The 19,002-nt window shown below is 39.5% G+C and overlaps 1 protein-coding gene across 2 annotated transcripts in view; it reads left to right on the top strand.

The window, feature by feature from the left end:
- Nucleotides 1–19,002, top strand: part of ADAM23 (ADAM metallopeptidase domain 23) — a 146,849-nt gene that overhangs the window by 74,701 nt on the left and 53,146 nt on the right. For both annotated transcript variants that reach the window (XM_037166033.2, XM_037166032.2), the window contains exons 4-8: nucleotides 640–703; nucleotides 10,874–10,956; nucleotides 12,251–12,314; nucleotides 16,276–16,348; nucleotides 17,148–17,224. In XM_037166033.2, coding sequence (XP_037021928.1) covers nucleotides 640–703; nucleotides 10,874–10,956; nucleotides 12,251–12,314; nucleotides 16,276–16,348; nucleotides 17,148–17,224 — 361 coding nt within the window. The remainder of the gene's footprint in view (nucleotides 1–639; nucleotides 704–10,873; nucleotides 10,957–12,250; nucleotides 12,315–16,275; nucleotides 16,349–17,147; nucleotides 17,225–19,002) is intronic.

The raw sequence follows: 19,002 nt of genomic DNA, 5'->3' as shown, positions 1-19,002 counted from the left end.
TGTCCTTGGGCCAAGTCCAGCCATACCTGTTTTTGTATAGTCCTTGAGCTAAGAATGTTGTTTTTTACATTTTTAACAAGCTGAACAAAAACAAAGAAGAATACTCTTTCATGGTGTGTGAAATTGTGTGAAATTCAAATTTCAGTGGCTATAAATGAAATCTAATTGGAACATAGCAGCTTGCTTGTGTTTCTGTGTTGCCTGTGGCTGGTTTGTGCTACAACAGCGGAGTCGAATAGTTGTGTGAGGGAGTTGGCCTTTATTCTGTACTCTTTCTTGGTGATTGTGTCTTATGAGATTCTAATTATTTAGATCACTATAGTGGGATTTTTATAAGGCAATCTCTTGCTAACCTGCCTTTTTTGTTTGTTCTGTGTTAATTGACATGTCCATCAAGGGGTGAATTGTGGGCATAAAAGATGTTCACCCTTCAGTTGTCCATGTCCTGTGTGTTTGAACAGACTGAGGAATGAGTTCCTGCTGGATAACATCTGAAACTTGATGAAACTTCATTTCACTTTGGACTGTAGCTATTTGGACTGTGGTGCACCTGCCCCTCACATTCATTGACTGAACTGATTATTGTTAAACCTCCATCTATCTTAGATGCAGAAATCACTCTATTTTTTTCCTTTGTAGTGATTTGCTGTCTTCTGATTATGTGGAGATTCACTATGAAAATGGGAAACCACAATACTCTAAGGTATGGTTGACAGTGTATGGAAATCCTGTAGTATAAATATACTTAATCATAGACTGTTCAGTGCATGCTGCGTTGTTTTGATGTCTATCTCAATAAAATCATCTATCCTCTTATACAACAGTGCAAAAATTCTATATGTTTCATTTCAAAATCTATTTAGGACAAGTTTATGAAAATTTACAAATGTTTAAGATAATGGTTGAGATTCTGTGTATTTAGACCAGTAGAGAAATGTTTATTGTTTTGTTTTACATATAATATCTTAGTAAGTGAGTGGGAGAAAGAGCTATACAGTTTCATATCAGCATCTTAAATTAGTAGATTACCAGGCTGTGGTCATAGAAAGTGAATGGTAGGAGTGGATGGGTTATTGGGATGAGTATTTGATCCGAGTGACTTCAGTGCCCACGAAGGTGGGGGAAGGAAAATTTAGGGAGTGCCTTCCCTTTTAACCTACACAACAGTTCTATGAGGTGGATGTTACTCCTGTCATGCAAAGGAGGAAGTGAAGGCAGAGAGAGGGCAAAATAAGCCTGCCAGCAAGTGTTGGAACATAAGGGTGATTAGGTAATTGATTCCCTTCCGTTGGAGGTTCACTTTTGTTCACTTCAGGGAAGATCAATAAGGAGCAAGTGGATTTAGTTTGAAGCGAGCAGATTATTTGTATGTGAGGAGATTAAGTGTACGTGAGGAACACAGTGATCTTTACCCGTCAGGGTAAAAGTCCTTGGAATAGCCACATGCAAACTCGGATCTGTAGGAGAAATCCACCGAGTGCCATGGAGTGAAAGTGGTGTCCATGGATATTCCAAGCACGGGAGAATAGACCACAGTGGGGAACAATCCGACAGCCTCAAGACACATATTTAATTGTAAATACTGCCTGGGGGACATGGCATCACTCAGGGTTTGTAGCTGTCTAATTAACAGTGGGCAAAACTGGGATTTGATGTGTTCCAAACCTTTGACTTTTCTGCCCCAGATTAAGAACTTCCACATATTATTGTCACTGATCTGTCTGTTCTTGCCTTAGGCTGCATCTGGGGGTGGGGGGTTTGAATCTCCCTAAAATTGAATGCTGTGGAAAGTGAGCAGAAATGCTAAATCAAGCATGGGAATGGTGCTTCCTGGCATTTGTACAGCCACAGCTTCTGTCCCTGTGCCAGTGCCGGGAGCACTGCAGATGCTGAGTCATGAGTCTGGAGCAGAGGAGACTGTGCAAGAACTTTATAGACTCAGCAAATGAGCCACCTTTGCAGGCTGCAGTAACTGGATCCAGACTTCTCACTAAGAAGTGTGTCTGTGTGTGCGCGCGCGCGCGCGCGTGTGTGTGTGTGTATAATTTTAGAAGCAGAATAGCTAATGGGCTTCCAGAGGTCATTCGAGGTGTCCAAAGGAGGCCTTATCATTAATAACAAGAGATGTCAAATCTTGTGTTGTTTGAAACTAAAATTTAAAACAAAAAGTGGCTCAACTCTGGCAAAAGAAATGTCCCTTGCCATTTGTTTTTGTGTTCATTGCACTTCTCCTGTTTATGACCCGTTTTCTCCAAACAGGTCATGTGCCCAAACTTGCTTCGTGTATAATGAATTAATGGGAACAGTCTGTCGTGTCTGTATCTGTGTCTGTATATAACACTCGCCAAAGCCAGGATGTTAATGTGGACACTGTCATGCAGCAGGGTGTTGTAACCTGACAATATCACAAACATTTTAGCATATAGTAAATAATCTTCTAAACTTTTATTTTTAAAAATGCATAATTTTTTCCTATTTATTTGCTATAATTTGTTTAAAGGTCCCATAGAAATAGACAGACTGTTTCCAGTTGTTCACTGTGCAAAGAACTCTAGAGAAAGGCTTTCCACATACATTTGAACACAGCCATTTGAACACATTTTTGATAATTGCTTAAGGATGAATTCCGGTCATGGGATTTTGTGGGTCAAGAGAGGCATATTGTTTTAAGGTTTTTTGTTAGACGCTGAGTTTTTCCTTCTGAAGGTTTGTATAAATTCACATTTCCACTCCTACTACATACACGTTTTTAAAAACTATACATTGCATTCCATGTTGTTTGAGAGAAATCTTTGTAGAGCGTACCAGAAATTAATGTCTAAAAATGGCTAGGTTAAAAAAGCCTGCTCTGTGCACACTTTCTTCCAAATAACTCAAACACACACACGTATGCACTAGTATTCACATGATGAGAAAGAAACAGATTCACTAATAGCCTGTTCAGCGTTGAAATTAAATATAAGTGTGAACATTTGAAATATTCTGGGAATAATTTTCAAACAAAATGTTGAATCCACACTTTGAAGAATCTTGTCTAGGTTTTCCTACTTCATCACTACCCTGCTCCTACCTAGTTCCCTCTTCTAGCTAAGAAGAGGCTCTTGCTTTAGGCTTTACTTTTATTAGAAGAAAGTGGGTTACAAGGGCTTCTTTCCTTGTGAAATAAGTGAAGGAGCTGGAGTGGGTAACCACTTCAGTCGGTAATGTAGCCTGGCTGCTAGGTAATCAGTAAGCACATAGGGAAGACTTTTGTTCTGCAGCCGACTGAGGAATAGCTTTTGTTAGAGTTTCTAGCACAATGCTTTGCATGTGATACGCAGTAACCACTTTCTTGATTTGTTGATTAACTTTGCTGATGAACCTGTTAAAAATAAGTTAATTTTAAATATTTCATAGCTTATAAAAGAATTAGGCACCTATATGACAGTTTAAAAGTACTTTTCAAATTTAATGTATTTCTATTAAAACCCTTTTAGGTGAACCATTAACTTTAAGTGCTTGCTAATTCTTTGGTTTCTCTTCTGCTTATAAAAAGAACTACCACCCACACAGCAGTGGAAGGTTGAATAGATGGATACAGTGCTCCCAGCCCTACTTCCCCTACCTTATTCCTCTTTGTCACTTTGGGATGGGGAGACTGTCCTTTCCTAGCTGTTTTCTCACCCGGGCTTCTTCTGTTGCCTCACTCACTCCTACCCAGGACAGAAGGGCACCGGGTGGGAAGGGGGTTGGGCATGCCCGTGTAGTCCTTTCCTCTCTGTATTTTGTGAGATCCACCTCCCTACAGGAAGAGCACATTCTCTCTACTTTTCCACGGTCTCAGTTGTAAGTGGTAGTCCGTGTGTGCATGGGGTGGTGGGTGAGGGTTGGTCGTCCCACGATGCCTGGGTCTGGGTTGGCAAGTCTGGCCAACTCAGGGGTGCAGCCTTAGCAGGCCTGTTGGATCCCCAGCTAATCCTCTCTCTCCTCTAGTATAGTGCTATCAAAAATGAAGGTGCTATTTTTTGATCACTCCCTCATTTGATTTTAAATTTAAATGGGTACTACTTCACACCCTCTGGGATGGCTATAATAAAAAAGATGGATAATAACACATATTGGCAAGAATATGGAGAACTGGAATCTTTATAAACTGCTGGTAGAATGTAAAACGGTGGGGCTCCTTTGGAAAATAGTTTGGCAGTTCCTGAAAATGTTAAGCATATGACTCAGCAATTCTAAACTTATACACACACACACACGCACACACACACACACCTGGATATATATATATATCCAGGTGAATTGAAAATATATGCCCAAGCAAAAACTTGTACATGGATGTATATAACAGCATTATTTATAATGGAACATTGGAAACAGCCCAAATGTTCATCCATTGACAGATAAATAAACTACATGTGGTATATTCACACAAAGAAATATTCAGCCGTAGAAAAGGAGGAAGTCCTGATTCATGCTCACCTTGGATCAGTCTTGTAGACATTATGCTAAGTAGAAGGAGTCATTCTGTAATGTTGCAGAACAGGGCCAAGGAGGTTGTATAATATACTGTTACCTAAAGGACCCTCGGGTAGATTTGCAATGCTCGCCACCAGAGGAAAGATGTGTCTCAATGCCAGAGATTTGTGAAAAGAAAAGGAAATATTTATTTAAAGCTATACAGACTTAAAGTAGTGATCCAATGTGTTCATTAAAATATCAAAGTCCTTTAGAATACCCACGGATGCATACAGTCCTTCCTTCTCCCTCTGCCCTAGTCTGGGGTGCCGTATCTCAGGAAAAGAAATAGAGGTCCAAGATTCAAGCTCCCAGCACCATCCGCTGTGTTGCCGCCAGGATCTCCAGCTAATCCAAAGTCATGTGGCACCTTCTCATGGCCCACCAGCAGGAGTCCTTTCACCCCCTTTTCTTCCAGGCAAAGTCTCTCCTGCTTCCTAAGCCACATGGCAAAAGGGAACACCCCAAAGCCGTATGGTTCTCCCTTCCCAGAGCTGCAGGGGTCCCCACCCTGGCCAAAGCCACGTGATTCTCCCTCAATGGCTGCTGCATCTGGGTTTAAATCCCCCGCCAATCTTCCTCTACAGCCCCATTTCCAACTCCTCCTACAATCGGTTACACCTGCCAGCATTCCCGTATTCTTCCAGCTTTACGGAGCTGATACAGTGAGTCTGAGCAGGCATGACCCCATGGCATGGAGCCAATCATCTCTAAGCTCTCACACAGGTGCTGTAAGCAAGGGGAGTTGCCTCCCAATTACATCTTGGGTGGAAGTCACTTCCATCCCCCTGGCTCAAAGTATGGCCACAGCTATTTAGCGTATCCATGACACCAATGAAAGGTTATAGATATGTTAAATGACCATGCCAGAGGTTAGCTGTTGCTGTACAAAATAGCTCTGCACATTTCTGTTCCACATGTCCCTTCCCCCATCTCACACCTGTGGCTGGGAGAGGGGAGGGCATCCTATATATCTTTCTAATATTTCCTGGACAGCTTGAGTTCTGGACCCCATTCCAAGTCCCTATTTGGGCCCCCCCTTGGCTGTACCCTGTTACAATAAGGGACCACATATTTATATCATTGCGTTTATTTGAAATATCCAAAATAGGCACATAGAGGCAAATCCACAGGGATCAAAAGCAGATAAGTGGGTGCCAGGAGCTGTGGGGAGGTGGTAGAAAGGAGGAATGGGGAATGACTACTGGTACAGGATTTCCTTGTGAAGTGATGAAAATATTCTCCAATTAGATAGTGGTGATGGCGTCACGCCTCTCTGAATATACTGCAAACCACTGAATTGTACTCTTTAAAAGAGTGGATTTTCTGGTTTGTCAATTATACCTGAAAGGCAAAAAACCATCAGGTGGGGAATGAGGTTTGTTTACCCACTTTCTCAACAAACAAGAATCCTCTGTTCCTTTAAGGCAGGTCTTGCCCCTGAGGCTCATGACTAAGCCATTCTCGCTCACTTATTAAACAGTATTGATTGTGCTTCCTGTGCTGTAGTCACTGTTCTAAGTGTTGGATATGTATCAGTGAACCAGACAGATAAAAATCCCCGCCTTTGTCCTTTTCTTTATCACTGCAGTCACATCACCCTGCTCAGTGTCCCCACTGCAGTGTGCGTGTGCGTGCGTGTGCGTGTGCTTTCCTTATTGAGTCGTCTCTGGGGCTCAACGTAAGCACCCTTCTTCCGTGAGGACTTCCGGACAGGGACTGTTGTCAGAGGGACTGGACCTTGGTGGGTGTGGCTCCTGGCTGGAAGTTTAAAAAATCCCCATGAAGTCAAGAGAGCAGACAGTATTTGTTCTCACAAAGCTATTTTAAGTTTCCACAGTATAATTTTGTGTGAACTGTTAAAAATTTATATGGCATTGGTACAGCCAACTTGTTCTCATATGTAAACACCCCCCCATTGAGTTTAATAAAGGTAAATAATTAAACTGGCGTTGTTGGGGTCACAAGTTCTCTGATTCTCTAAAATATTTTAAAATTTTCCTTAATTCTGTGATATTCACATTCAGGTATATGTGTCCAGTTATAGACATGTTTTCCTCTTTTGCTGCCAGACCACTGGTATATGAAATAAATTGATACTAGTTGCTAAGTTTGAGGTATTTAAAGATATGTATACAGAATAGTGAATATGTAGTCATATTTTCTTATACATCCAGGAATATCAAAATACACACATTCACGAGCTAAGTCCTATGTATTGTAGTTTCTTTGCAAACGTTTATCCACGTGTTCAGGAGTCAGTTGAAAAAATGGGAGGTTGGTCACTGTGAACAACCAAGTTTATGAGAGTCTCTTTAGTGATGAGGATGGTAAGAACTGGGTGATAGCACTTTACTAAAACATATGAGATCATTAAACAGACACAAAGGTGGAGCAACTTTAAAGCAAATTAAAACAATAGGTCCTATTTCCAATAGGTCCTATTTCTTTAAAGCAAATTAAAACATAGGTTTCTGTTTTCCATTTGGGTTGTATTTAAAGTAAGTCGAATAGAAAACCACTGCTGTCGTTTGATCAGCGACACCAGGGAACAACTCTGTTTCCCACTGTGCAGTGTGATCCCTAGGCCCACGCCGTTGCTGTCCCTGGCCACTTCTGGTTGGAAAGTGTGTTAACGGATGCGTTTGGCTTCAGTGCGTCGTTATTTGCAGGAGCGGTCTGGTGGTTTCCAGTGGGCTTCTTAGCCCGGCAGCCGTGTCGAGCCAGGTCGCAGTTATTTGAGCATCTCCTGGCTGTGGGGTGTTCAGCTCTGTGAAAGTGGGAGGCTGAGAAAGTTGGGGAGCATACTGACTAGGATTTACAAGTTCCTTTGTCTAGTCAATAACGTTCACTTATCAGATGCTCCATTGCGTTCAGTTTAGGTAACTGACTGACAGCTCTGAATCCCAAAGTGCCCCAGGAGGCCCACGCAGACTTGTGCCGTGCGCCAACCAGATGAGTCCCAGTTGGCTCCCCAGCCTGCTGTTTGCTCAGTCACATATCTGTGGCCCAGGCATAGCTGGCGATCTCAAACTCACTGGCCAGCACTCTTGAAGTCCCTGAGGCCCTTCTGACTGGAGGAACACCAGTTTGAGAGTCTGAAGATGTGAGATTTCATTTCGGCTTTTGCCGTCGTCGGCAGAGCCTTTTAACACCTTGCGACTGTCTCCCCATTGGTACATGGAGAGAGTAGTTGCTGCGAGACTCAGTGTTCACGATGGCTAGTCTCGTGTGGACGGCACCCCTGGGGCCGGCTGTGCAGTGTCACTGTTAACGAAGTGGCCTCTTTGCTCTGGTCCACTACTGTCGCCCCTTTTACCCAAGAGGGAATGCCTCTTCAGCCAGGATTTATTTAATGTGAACTACCTCAATATGTTACTTTGCAGCGATGTTTATAAAATGCCACGTAGATCCGGAGAGTTGCTAAATGGTATTTTTCTGATAACGCTTTCTTAAAAACTTGATATAAATTTAGTAATTAGTAGCTCAGAAAGCCCTCTAATACTACTAATATTAACACTGCATTAGAACCCACCAAACTACTTAGAGCACTTAATATAACTACACAATTAGAGATGAACACTTTTTAATGATGCTGATAAACATCAGGGATGGGATGCTGCCTCAAGTCTCACCTGAGGCCCAGAAAATAGGGTGGTCTGCATTCCAATACATAGGGAATTGAAACAGTTCCCTTCAGTTAAGATTCTGCCTTAGTTAACACGGATAACAATGACCTTTACACTGAGAGGGAGCACGTCAGCCTTCACTTTCCAATGCCGGTGAATGAAACTAAATCTAAGGAAGGACTTGGAAATATTTTCTGGGGAAAGAGGAATATTTTTAGGAGTACCTGAAAAAATACAGTTTTTCTTAGAAAGGTCAAGTAAATATGGCAGTGTTTGCTGTGCACTTCTAATAATTGCCTGATTTGAGATAGCCTTTTGGTATGATACTGCGTCCTAAATAACCACTTTGATGGAATTTACAGTTACCTGTGACTGCTTTGAGGATCATGTGAAGAGTGTGAAGTCTCATTGTGTGGTATTGAGCTGGATTCTCAGATTACTGAGATGTGTGATATCATTTGTCCTTATAGGTTCCAGAGCTGATTGTGAAAACAGAAGTTGACATGTTACATACAAGTCAATATTTATACATAAGGTTGTTTTACAAAACCCAAAAAGCTACCCTTTATCAAATATTAACAAGGTTATAATACCAAATTTAGACAACTGACATTGAAGATTTGTATTACAGTTACTAAGAGGAAACAAATTGAGCTGGTTGGGAAGTGGTCATTTGGTGTGTGGGTGGACACCATTAGTCACTTTAAGTGGCCTCAGAGGCTATTGTGATACAGTATAATAATCAGTGATTGGAATGACTGTAAATCATCAATAAGAAGTCAAAGTATGTCCAATACGCTCCATTTAAGGTAATAAATAGGAAGCTTCTGGTTAAACATTGTGGATTCAATGCTTATATTTATTCCCTTCCATAGCCCGCTCAAATAGTGGTTAAGAAGTTTAAAGAAGGGCAAGACAAGAGAAGAAAAGACAGCAGAAGAGAGGTGTCCACAAAGTTGTGGGAGAGAGAAAGCAGGCGGATGAGGAGTAACTGAGGTTCGAGCTTTTCCTGCTCCGTGCAGTTCTTCTGGGCAAACCCAGAAGAAGCCAGCCGCTCACGTCACTGCACCCAGAAAGGCCCAGAAGTTGAAGGCACATGAAAACAGAAAGGTCGATTGGAAGTCTGCCTGGAGCCCATTTAAATCCCTGATCTATTCCAGGCCTTATATACAGTCAGGCAACCATATCTTCTGTACTCTGGTGAAAAAGTTCCGTTTTTTAGAGAAAAATGGAAAGGAGGGAATAATCAGAGAAGTAATCAAAGTTTCCCAGAGCTAGAGTGTATGCATTTTCTTGATTAAAAGGTCTAACAGAGTGCCCAGCGCAATGGATAAGCAAAGACCCACCCACACCAACACATGTCATGAGATTTTATAAAAAAAAAATGGGGACAAATAAAATTTCCTAAAGTCTTCCTGAAAGGGAAAAATACATTTGATAGGAAATAGCTAACATTAGAATTACATCCGATTCACGACATCAACATTAGAAGCTGTAGGACTATGCAGAATGCGATCAGAATGCCAAGAGAAGATACTTCCATTCCAGGATTCTCTCCCCACCCAAATGGTCACACAGGTGGAAAGACAGAAAAAGTAATGTTCATTTGTGCATGTTCTCACCAGATTTATCTCCCATGAACACTTTTTCAAGAAAGTATCAGAGGATGTGTGCCTCCAGAAAAGAGGAGGGTGAGGCTGAATGGAGAAGATGTAGATGGGACCTGGGAATCAGAGTAGAAGGGGGGCGGAGGGCAAAACTGCAGAGCGGTTTTGGTTGGTGGGTGTGCACCGGGCCTGACAGGAGGCCAAAGGGAAACCATAGGGTGTCTCCAGGAAAAAAATGGATATGATAAGTTAGTTATCTGATGGCTTTGACTGTAGAACAGTTGTAGGTAATAGTTTAGATAATGGGGCTATTAAATAAATGGGAAAATCATACAAGAAAATGAAGCAAAATTTCTCAAAACATTAAAATGGAGCAAGGAAGCAAATGTACTCGCAGTGGCACAGCTATGCACAATCTTTGCACAGTGGTGATGTAAACATTAAATATTAAGTCAGAATTGATGCTGTGTATTGGAATGCATTGGGGGCAGAGGGGGTGTTAAGATTCATTATTAGGAAAATAATTTCTAAAGTGCAAGAAATCAGGAGGTAGGAGTATGAATATTCCATTCAGAAGTACATAGGTAAACAACAGAAGCGGTTAGGAGTTGAAAATGATCGCTGTGGCGGTGGGAAGGGAGGGAGGAAGGGTTTGCTATATTTGAAAACATAAGCTTTGTAGTTACCATTTGACTTTGAAAACTAGGTTGTATATTACTAACAAAATTTTTTAAAAAACTAATTTTAAATGACAGGAAAGGAAAAATAAGGTTTTATGTAATTTTCTGTAACAAATGATTATAAACAGCAACATTGTGGTCTCTCCTCATTTAGGCAGAGGACTCTTCCAGAACAATACCTGTTAAGTATGTACTCCCTTACCTGCTTAAGAAAGGTATATAAGTTGTGCCAGTTGCATTGGTGTCTTAGTTTCATCAAGCCTCTCATCCTTCATTAAATTTTGTACACACATGCTCATTACAGGGAAGTTGAAAAATTGCCTGGTGCTCTTTGGAATTTCATATTAACCAGGAGGAGTTTCTGGGACCATCCTCCCAGTTCTTCTGCTGCACAGCAGTGTCCCAGTAGTGAATCATGGTGCATAATTTCTCAAGTCGGCCTTCTTCTGCGTTGTAGGGCGGAGAGCACTGTTACTACCATGGAAGCATCCGAGGTGTCAAGGACTCCAGGGTGGCTCTGTCGACCTGCAATGGACTTCAGTACGTGGGCCTCTCATTGGGAGAATGAACTTGCTTCCCTCCACTCATTCTTTCCATCCCGTCTGTCACAGATCTGTATTGCAGTGATTCTTTTGTGCCATTCCCATGTTAGGGGCTGGATCTGGAGTAATGAACAGGGAGGGCACAGTCTCTGCTCTCTGATGAACACCTAGAGTTTGTAGGAGATTCTGAGATTAAACGAATGATTACACAGATTGATAATGAATTTGCCTCTTTGGTAGGTATTGTGAAGGGGAAGGACATAGGGTAACCTAACTTAGATCCAGCAAGGTTTCCCAGAGGTGGACGCCAGAGCACATACCAGTTGGTTTAGACCTAAGGAGAACCAGGAGTTAGCCAAACGAGAGTGGGTGTGAAAGAGAGAAGCTCATACATCGGCTTGGAGGCAGGCTTTAAAAACCATCTGTGGGCACCTTTAGAACCAGACATGGACACATCGTGTAAAGATGTATTTGCACTCATGTGGGGAAAACCGGTCTTGAAAATCTTATCTTTACATGTAGTAAAATATCCTGTATCTCTGTAAATTAAATGTAATTTCAGCACAGTTATTACTGCTTAATGGAAATTCACAATTTGCAAGCATAAAGATGCTTCTGTTTGCCTCTTCAGAGTCAGATAATTTTAGATTATTGTTATGCATGAAGAACCCATTTTTCTAATAGATGATATTGAATTTGCATAACAAGACATTGGGGCTAGTTGTGCATTATTCTGGAATAATAACTCACAATGCTGGAACTGCACAAACAGTCCAATCCCAGATTAATCTTCTAATATGTCCATTTAATTTCAAAAATTAATTATGTCAGGTATAATTTGTTTGCTCTTAGTGTACACTTTAAAAAAGATTTTATGTATTTATTTTTAGAGAGAGGGGAAGGGAGGGAGAAAGAGAAGGAGAGGAACATCAATGTGTGGTTGCCTCTCCGCACCCCTTACTGGGGACCTGACCTGTAATCCAGGCATGTGCCCTGACTGGGAATCAAACCAGTGACTCTTTGGTTTGCAGGCCCGTGCTCAATCCACTGAGCCGCACCAACTGGGGCAGTGTACGCTTTTTACACCCTGTGTAGCCTATACACTGTCTGACTATAGTGTGGGGACCACAGCAGGATTCCATACAGATATGTAAATTAGATTTGGGGCAACACGAAGGTATTTATTTAGCTATACTCTTTATATTTAAAGACACAATATGAAGCTCACCTGCTATTCCTTGCTGTTTGCTCTAAGTGTTCATTCTCTCCTTGCATGATTTCTTGTGTTGCAGTGGAATGTTTGAAGATAATACCTTCATGTACATGATCGAACCACTGGAGCTGGTTCATGATGAGGTAAGTCTGGCTGTAACGTCAGTTCCCTTATGGTGTATTCTTTCAACATCTTCGCCTTTGAGCAAGGAAAAGAATATAACGTAGATTTCAATGAGCCTTTATGTATTGTACCTATTTCAGACCTAGAATGACACCATGAATTGTGAAGCTTAAATTGAACATCCCAGGCTATGGGTAAAGGATGCTAAGATGTGGCAGAATGAGGTTTCTGAAGTGGAAGTTCTTTCCAGTCTATAGGATGAGCAGAGAGGACATGATGCTTTGTATAGACCAACTTCTTTTTCTTTCAGCTAGCTTTTATTGTCACCACTTCTTTAGATAAGTGCACAACTGTAAGCATGTATTACCTTTTATGAGTCTAAGAACCCTCAGTGGGAAAATTTGCGGCCGCACTATGATTATATTATGTAATATTTCAGTGTTTTTAGAGGTAGGGTTGACAATAGTGTTTAGAGTCATGTACAGGCCAGCAACCTAGACAAAAAATGATGAGGGTGTTATGCTACGTGAAGTAAGTCAGACAAAGAAACACTATATGATCTCGCTTATTTGTCGGATCTGAAACAATGCTCAATACATAGAAATGGAAAACAGATTAGCAGGTAGCAGAGGCCAGTGGGGGCGCCGAAATGGGTGAAGTTCATCAAAAGGTACATTCTTCCAGTTATAAGGCAATTAAATTCTGGGACTGTAATATTGTACTCTCTATTTGAAAGTTGGTAAGAAAGTAGATCTTAAAGGTTCTCATCACAAGAAAAAAATTGTATCATGTGAGGTGATGGGTGTTTGCTGAACTCATTGTTGAGATCATGTTGTAATATATACATATATCAAATCATGTTGCACACAAACTTATACCATGCTCTAACGTCAGTTATATCTCAGTACATTCTGATGGTGTTGCTCACTAATAGAATGTAACCAAATTTGAAATCTGACACATGTTCATCAGATACTGACATGAGAGTTCACTACATGCCGGGTACCATTCTAGGTGCTGGGGACAGAAAGGTGAACAAAACAGACGTAGAGCCCCAACCTCATGGATCTTACAGTCTGCAGGGGCCGACAGGAATGCGCAGGCTGAAGGAGTGGAGCTCAGCCTTCATATTAACTATCCGGGGAAGGGGCACAATGAGGTACTAGTTTTGAACAAAGGCCTTCCAGAAATTAGGCAGCTGGAAGAACACTTCAGAGAAGAGCAAATGCAGAGGCCCTGAGGCAGAACCATTCCCAGAGCCTGGAGGAGCTTGGAGGAAGGCTGGTTGGGGCAGAGTGGGAAGGGCGGGATGGTAGGAGGTGAAGGCACTGGGAGGTCATGTGGGGAAGTCATGTCAGTGAACAGAGCAGCTACTGGGAGAACAGCTTGAAAGTGACAGAGTCAGAATATTGCAGTCATTTGATAGGGAGCAAAAAATGTTTTTTTAATCTTTAGAGACTTGAAATGTAGATATAAATTTTGAAACAGGTAATGGTCATGCAGGCTGTTGATAATAACAGCTGAACAAACATTTCTTTCCTTTGTCATGGCAATATATGCGTGAATATGGGGTCAATTTCAAATTTGAGACAGAAAAGTCATTAAATATCACATGGTGACTGTTTGAATAATCCTGTATCATTTTTCAGCTAGTAACTATAAAAATTAACAGATAATGAGACAACCCCACCTAGATAAAGATATTTTGATTAAATAAAGTGTTTTTCCCATACTCCAGTAGTAGGTATAGAGCAAAAGTATTTGACTCATTCAGCTAAAAATTTAATTTCCGGCATTAATTAATAGCCCTGTTACCCTAGAGAACAAAATAATGTAAAATTTAAAGAACAAAACAAAACGAAAAGTAACAGCTCCCTAAGCTTTAGAGTATTTAAACATGTAAAATGAGGTAATTTTTCATTACATCCCTAATAGGGCAATTTTCTAGCTTTAATGAATTAATAAATGTATGTGACTGGGTCTAATAAACTATTGAAGAGATTGATAAATATAGGCTGCTATTATCCTAACGTTTAAAGCGGTGGTTTTGCATTGTTATACCCACGATCGTATTCTTCCCGAGTGGATCGCTGCATGCTGAATGCCTTTTCTTCTTTATTTTTGTTCTTGCTGCCTGCCTTTTATTTTTCAACTTTTATTATTTTTTTCAATTACGGTTGGCACTCAACATTATATTACTTTCAGGTGCATGGACACTTCTGTAACTTACGATCGATCCCCGTGACAAGTTTAGTGCCCGCCTTGCACCATATACATAGTTACTGTAATATTATTGGCTCTGTTCCCTATGCTGTGCTTCCTGTGACTGTTTCCTAACCACCAGTTTGTGCTCCTTAATCCCTTCACCGTTTTGACCCATCTTCCCAGCCCCTCTCCAGGCTGGCAATGATCAGTCTGTTCTCTGCATCTTTGAGACTATTTCTGTTTGTCCATTTATTTTGTTTTTTTTTAACTTTCCACATCTAAGTGAAATCATGTGGTACTTGTTTTTTTCTGTCTTCATTGAACAGTTTGTCCTCATCTTTCTTGCCACTGGAGGGAAAGGAACAGCACTTGAAACTTGCAGTTAGTCTGTGTTTAAAATTGTGTCTCATTACTCTAGATACGTTTTCACCCATTACCAGAGTTTAATGTGCTTGAATTTAGATGTTTTTTGATATTTTGTTTATTATTATCATTATTTTTAGTATGCTTTACAGTCAGTCAGGTAATAGGGATGTGATGTTTCTAGTGAGAATTCATTACTCTTAGGTAGTACATGAATGGTGAAATTCTTAATTATTGTAAGTCTTTTATGTAACCTATTTTTTAAACTTTTTATTTATTAATTTTAGAGAGAAAGAGGAAAGAAAAAAGAAAGAGAGGGAGAGAAACATCAATTTGTTGTTCCACTTATTTATGCATTCATTGGCTGATTCTTGTATATGCTCTGACCAGGGATCAAATCCCCACCTTGGCATATCCAAATGATGCTCTGACCAGCGGAGCTAGGGGCCAGGGCTATGTAAGCTATTAAGAACACTCCTCTTAAAAATATTTTTCTGATTATAAAACCGATACATTACAGGAAATTTGGAAAGGCAAAATAAGAACTTAACTGAGTGGTAGTTGCACATCATCCCATTACCCAGAAATAACTTCTCTTCACTTTGCAGTGTGCGTTCTTCCAGTTTCCCAATGATATATTCACATATACTTAAAAATAAATTGGATCATTAGATTGTAATGTAAGTTCAGTAATGTACTTCTCTGAGCTCCTATATTTTTATTTGTAAAATGGGGATGAAATATGCACTGTATGGAGTTCTTGTGAGGATTAAATTGCATAGTGTGTTCATTAAGAGTGCCTGGCACACAGGATGCATTCAGTAATGGGAGCTAATAGTAATACTAGTAATGGAAATAAGACATTTCTAGAAGTGTAATTTCTAGAGCAAAGGGTATTGATGTTTTCAGGGCTGTTAATAGAACTGCTAAATTTCTCTTTGAACTATGCTACCAATTTTCTCCTGCCAGCAGTGTATAAGAGTACTTTTCACCTCTTTTTAATTAACTTTGGTTATCAATTTTTAAACCTTTGCCAACTTGAAGGCACCAATTCGTATATTTCCATTTTTTACTTTGAAGGATTATTAAAGTATTCATCATTTTTTCATATATGCATTGACCATTTGTGGCTTTTTTCTTGTGAATTTCCTATTTGTGGCTTTGGAGAAAGCTAAGACTTAAGAGTAGCTAATAAGACTATTGCTTTTATCTAAATTGAAACAATTAGATGATGCTCTATTTATTTAAAATTGAAATTTCAATACATCATGCACTTTTCATTTTTGATAGCTAAAACATTAGCATATAAATGCCCCCATTTTAGGAAAGATATTACAGAAAGTTCTAACGCTGTTCCATAGAGGCATAATTACATCTTGTTTTTCAGTTGTCTACAATTGTTTTTTGTTTCAGAAAAGCACAGGTCGACCACATATAATCCAGAAAACCTTGGCAGGACAGTATTCTAAGCAAATGAAGAATCTCAGTAAGTTTTAATTCAAACAGCCATCCCATTTTATGTAATAGGAGCTATGATTTGGTGGAACTTGGTAGACATGCAGGCTTGTGGGAAGCAGAATTGACTTGAGAACTGGAGTGAACGGTGTGGATGGGTGGTGGAGTGAACGGTAGCTTTCGTGTAATGAGGGGTGGGTAGTTGTTTCAGATGGAGAGACTGAAACATGAAGCCAGGACTAAAGGTGCACGAGGAACCAGAGTGTGGTCAAATTTACTTCTCTGCGGCCAACTTGCACTCTCTCTCACAGGCCTTCGTCCCTGAGACATCTTAAGCATGCTGATTTGCAGAAGCCTTCTTTTGGATATTGCTATATGTGATGTTACTGCTTTTGCTTATTGATGTAAAAAGTCCTTGATAATATATGTAAAAGCTTATGGCATACATTATTTTTAATTCTAAACCGAATTAAGCATAGTGGAATTCTGTTAAATTTTCAGATATTGAACATCAGGTGATTGTAGGCGAAATATACACATTCTAATGAGTCTTGAATAACTCATTCTGTTTTTGATGATGTTTGGAAGAAAATTATGTTTGATGTATATTATAATTTATTAATTACAAATTGGATTATGTGTGTGACTGTGAGAATGTGAAATGTTTAATGACCAGTGTACATTTTTCACCTTAATTTTGATTTGAGATGAAATCTCTTATCCATGAAGATTTTCTTCATGTAATACTCCTTCATGCGATATTTGAAAAACATACTCCCATTGGAATGCAGTTGAACATACATTTTGGTATTCCTTTTTCTTTTACTCAGGTGTGGAAAGCAGTCACGAGTGGCCCTTCCTATCTGAATTACAGTGGTTGAAAAGGAGGAGGAAGAGAGCAGTGAATGTGAGTGTGACCTTGAGCCACAGGTGGGGCCATTTCACTCCGTTAAGCTGTTGCCCATCATTGCACCTAAGTGCACCTGAAACAGTTAAGATGTGGGCAACTTCCTCTTACACACAAGAACAACAAACCAAAGACCCCTAAAATTTGAGTCTTATAGGTATATTAGTTTTTAATCTACTTTCCCTATAGTAAGCTGATTATGGTGTTCTATGAACCCCGATGTCATAGAAGGAATGTATTGTTTTAGCTCTATTTTCAAAGTGTTTTCTTATGAAAATTGCAGTACTTTTTTTCTATTGAAAATATAGCAGATTTAAAAAAATATGGCTTGCCCTGGGTGGTGTGGCTCAGTTGGCTGGGCATTATTCCACCACCTGAAAGGATGGATGGCATTTGTATTACCAGTCAGGATACACACCTGGGATGTGGATTTGGTCTGCTGTTCTTAGTGCATGCATGGGGCAGCTGATGGAAGTTTCTCACATAGATGCTTCTCTCTCTCCTTTTCTCCCTCCCTTCCTCTCTATCTAGAATCTATAAAAGAAAAAAATTATAAAAATAACAATATGTCTTATATAATATCATCACATAAGACATTTCTGTTAACAAGAGAAATAGGAAAGAGTTAGGTTTTTAGATATTGGCTAATCACACTTATTTTTTATTTCTTCCTAATGAAAACCTCTGTGATACCAAACTTTGAAGCCGCATGTGTTTTTCTGAACAGAATGAATCTATTTGACCATTAGTATCATAATAGTTACTAAATAAGAATCATATAATTATGTAATCAGCAATTGTCTTTTGGCTCCCATGTATCGATAAAAGTATAGGGGCTTCGTAACTGAAATTATGTTGCTAGTCTTTTTCATAGTAGATGAGAAAGCCGTGATGACGGGGACTGTCTAGTAATTACATGGTGAATAGTATGTAACTGAGAATTAATTCCATAGCATATAGATTACATGGTAATTTACTAGATAACTTAATGAGTAATTATACTGGGAATTGCACATTTTAGATAATGTTTTGGTGAATGTAATTTTTCTGAAAAAATTAGACCTCCAGTCATCAAAAACTTAGTTGCAGGTCAGATCTTCCTGCTTTTATGATCCTGTCTTTGTATGACGGTGATAATTGATCCACGTCTCTTTTTCTTGTTCTTTTTTAAAATTAGAGATATCTTTTTAGTTCTTCTTGAAAGAGATATCTTAGTTACTTTTTAGTCCTGTGGTTGGTAATAAGTTTTATACAGGCTAATGACATTTCACTAAAGCTCACCCCTATGAAATATAAACTGATCAATGACCTTGTAGTCTTCTAATTGTGAAAAAGAAATAGAAGTCCAAATAAAGGCTAAGATAATTAGCCCTTGCTCTTACAGATTATCTCATAATAATAAAAATTTAGAAGAATTTAGAATATTGCCATTGTTAATGTTTATTCCTGGGAGAAGCTGTGTGTCAAATAATTAGTATACTATTATTAAGATTTCACTCCATTGAATTAAAGTTTCTATTTTACTACAGTTGATAGTACTCTGCTATTCTTGTTAATTGTGTTTTACATAGGACTTTCTTGAAGTTTTAAATAGAGATGAATATTTTATCACATCTCAGAGCCAAAGAAATTGAGATTATTTGTTTTAACAGAATTATACTATACATTTTTCACTGGAATACTTTTATATATAAAAATCGTATAAAAATGACATAGGTGGTTCTCTATCTTGATGAGTACTTTAATAACACTTAAATATAGTTCTTTTCTGAATACTC

The sequence above is a fragment of the Artibeus jamaicensis genome, unplaced genomic scaffold, assembly GCF_021234435.1.
Source record: "Artibeus jamaicensis isolate MK-2021 breed Jamaican fruit bat unplaced genomic scaffold, CSHL_Jam_final contig_1015, whole genome shotgun sequence".
NCBI classification, from domain to species: Eukaryota; Metazoa; Chordata; class Mammalia; order Chiroptera; family Phyllostomidae; genus Artibeus; species Artibeus jamaicensis.
The sequence above is the reverse complement of the archived record's forward strand: the minus strand, read 5'-3'. Positions and strand labels throughout refer to the sequence as shown.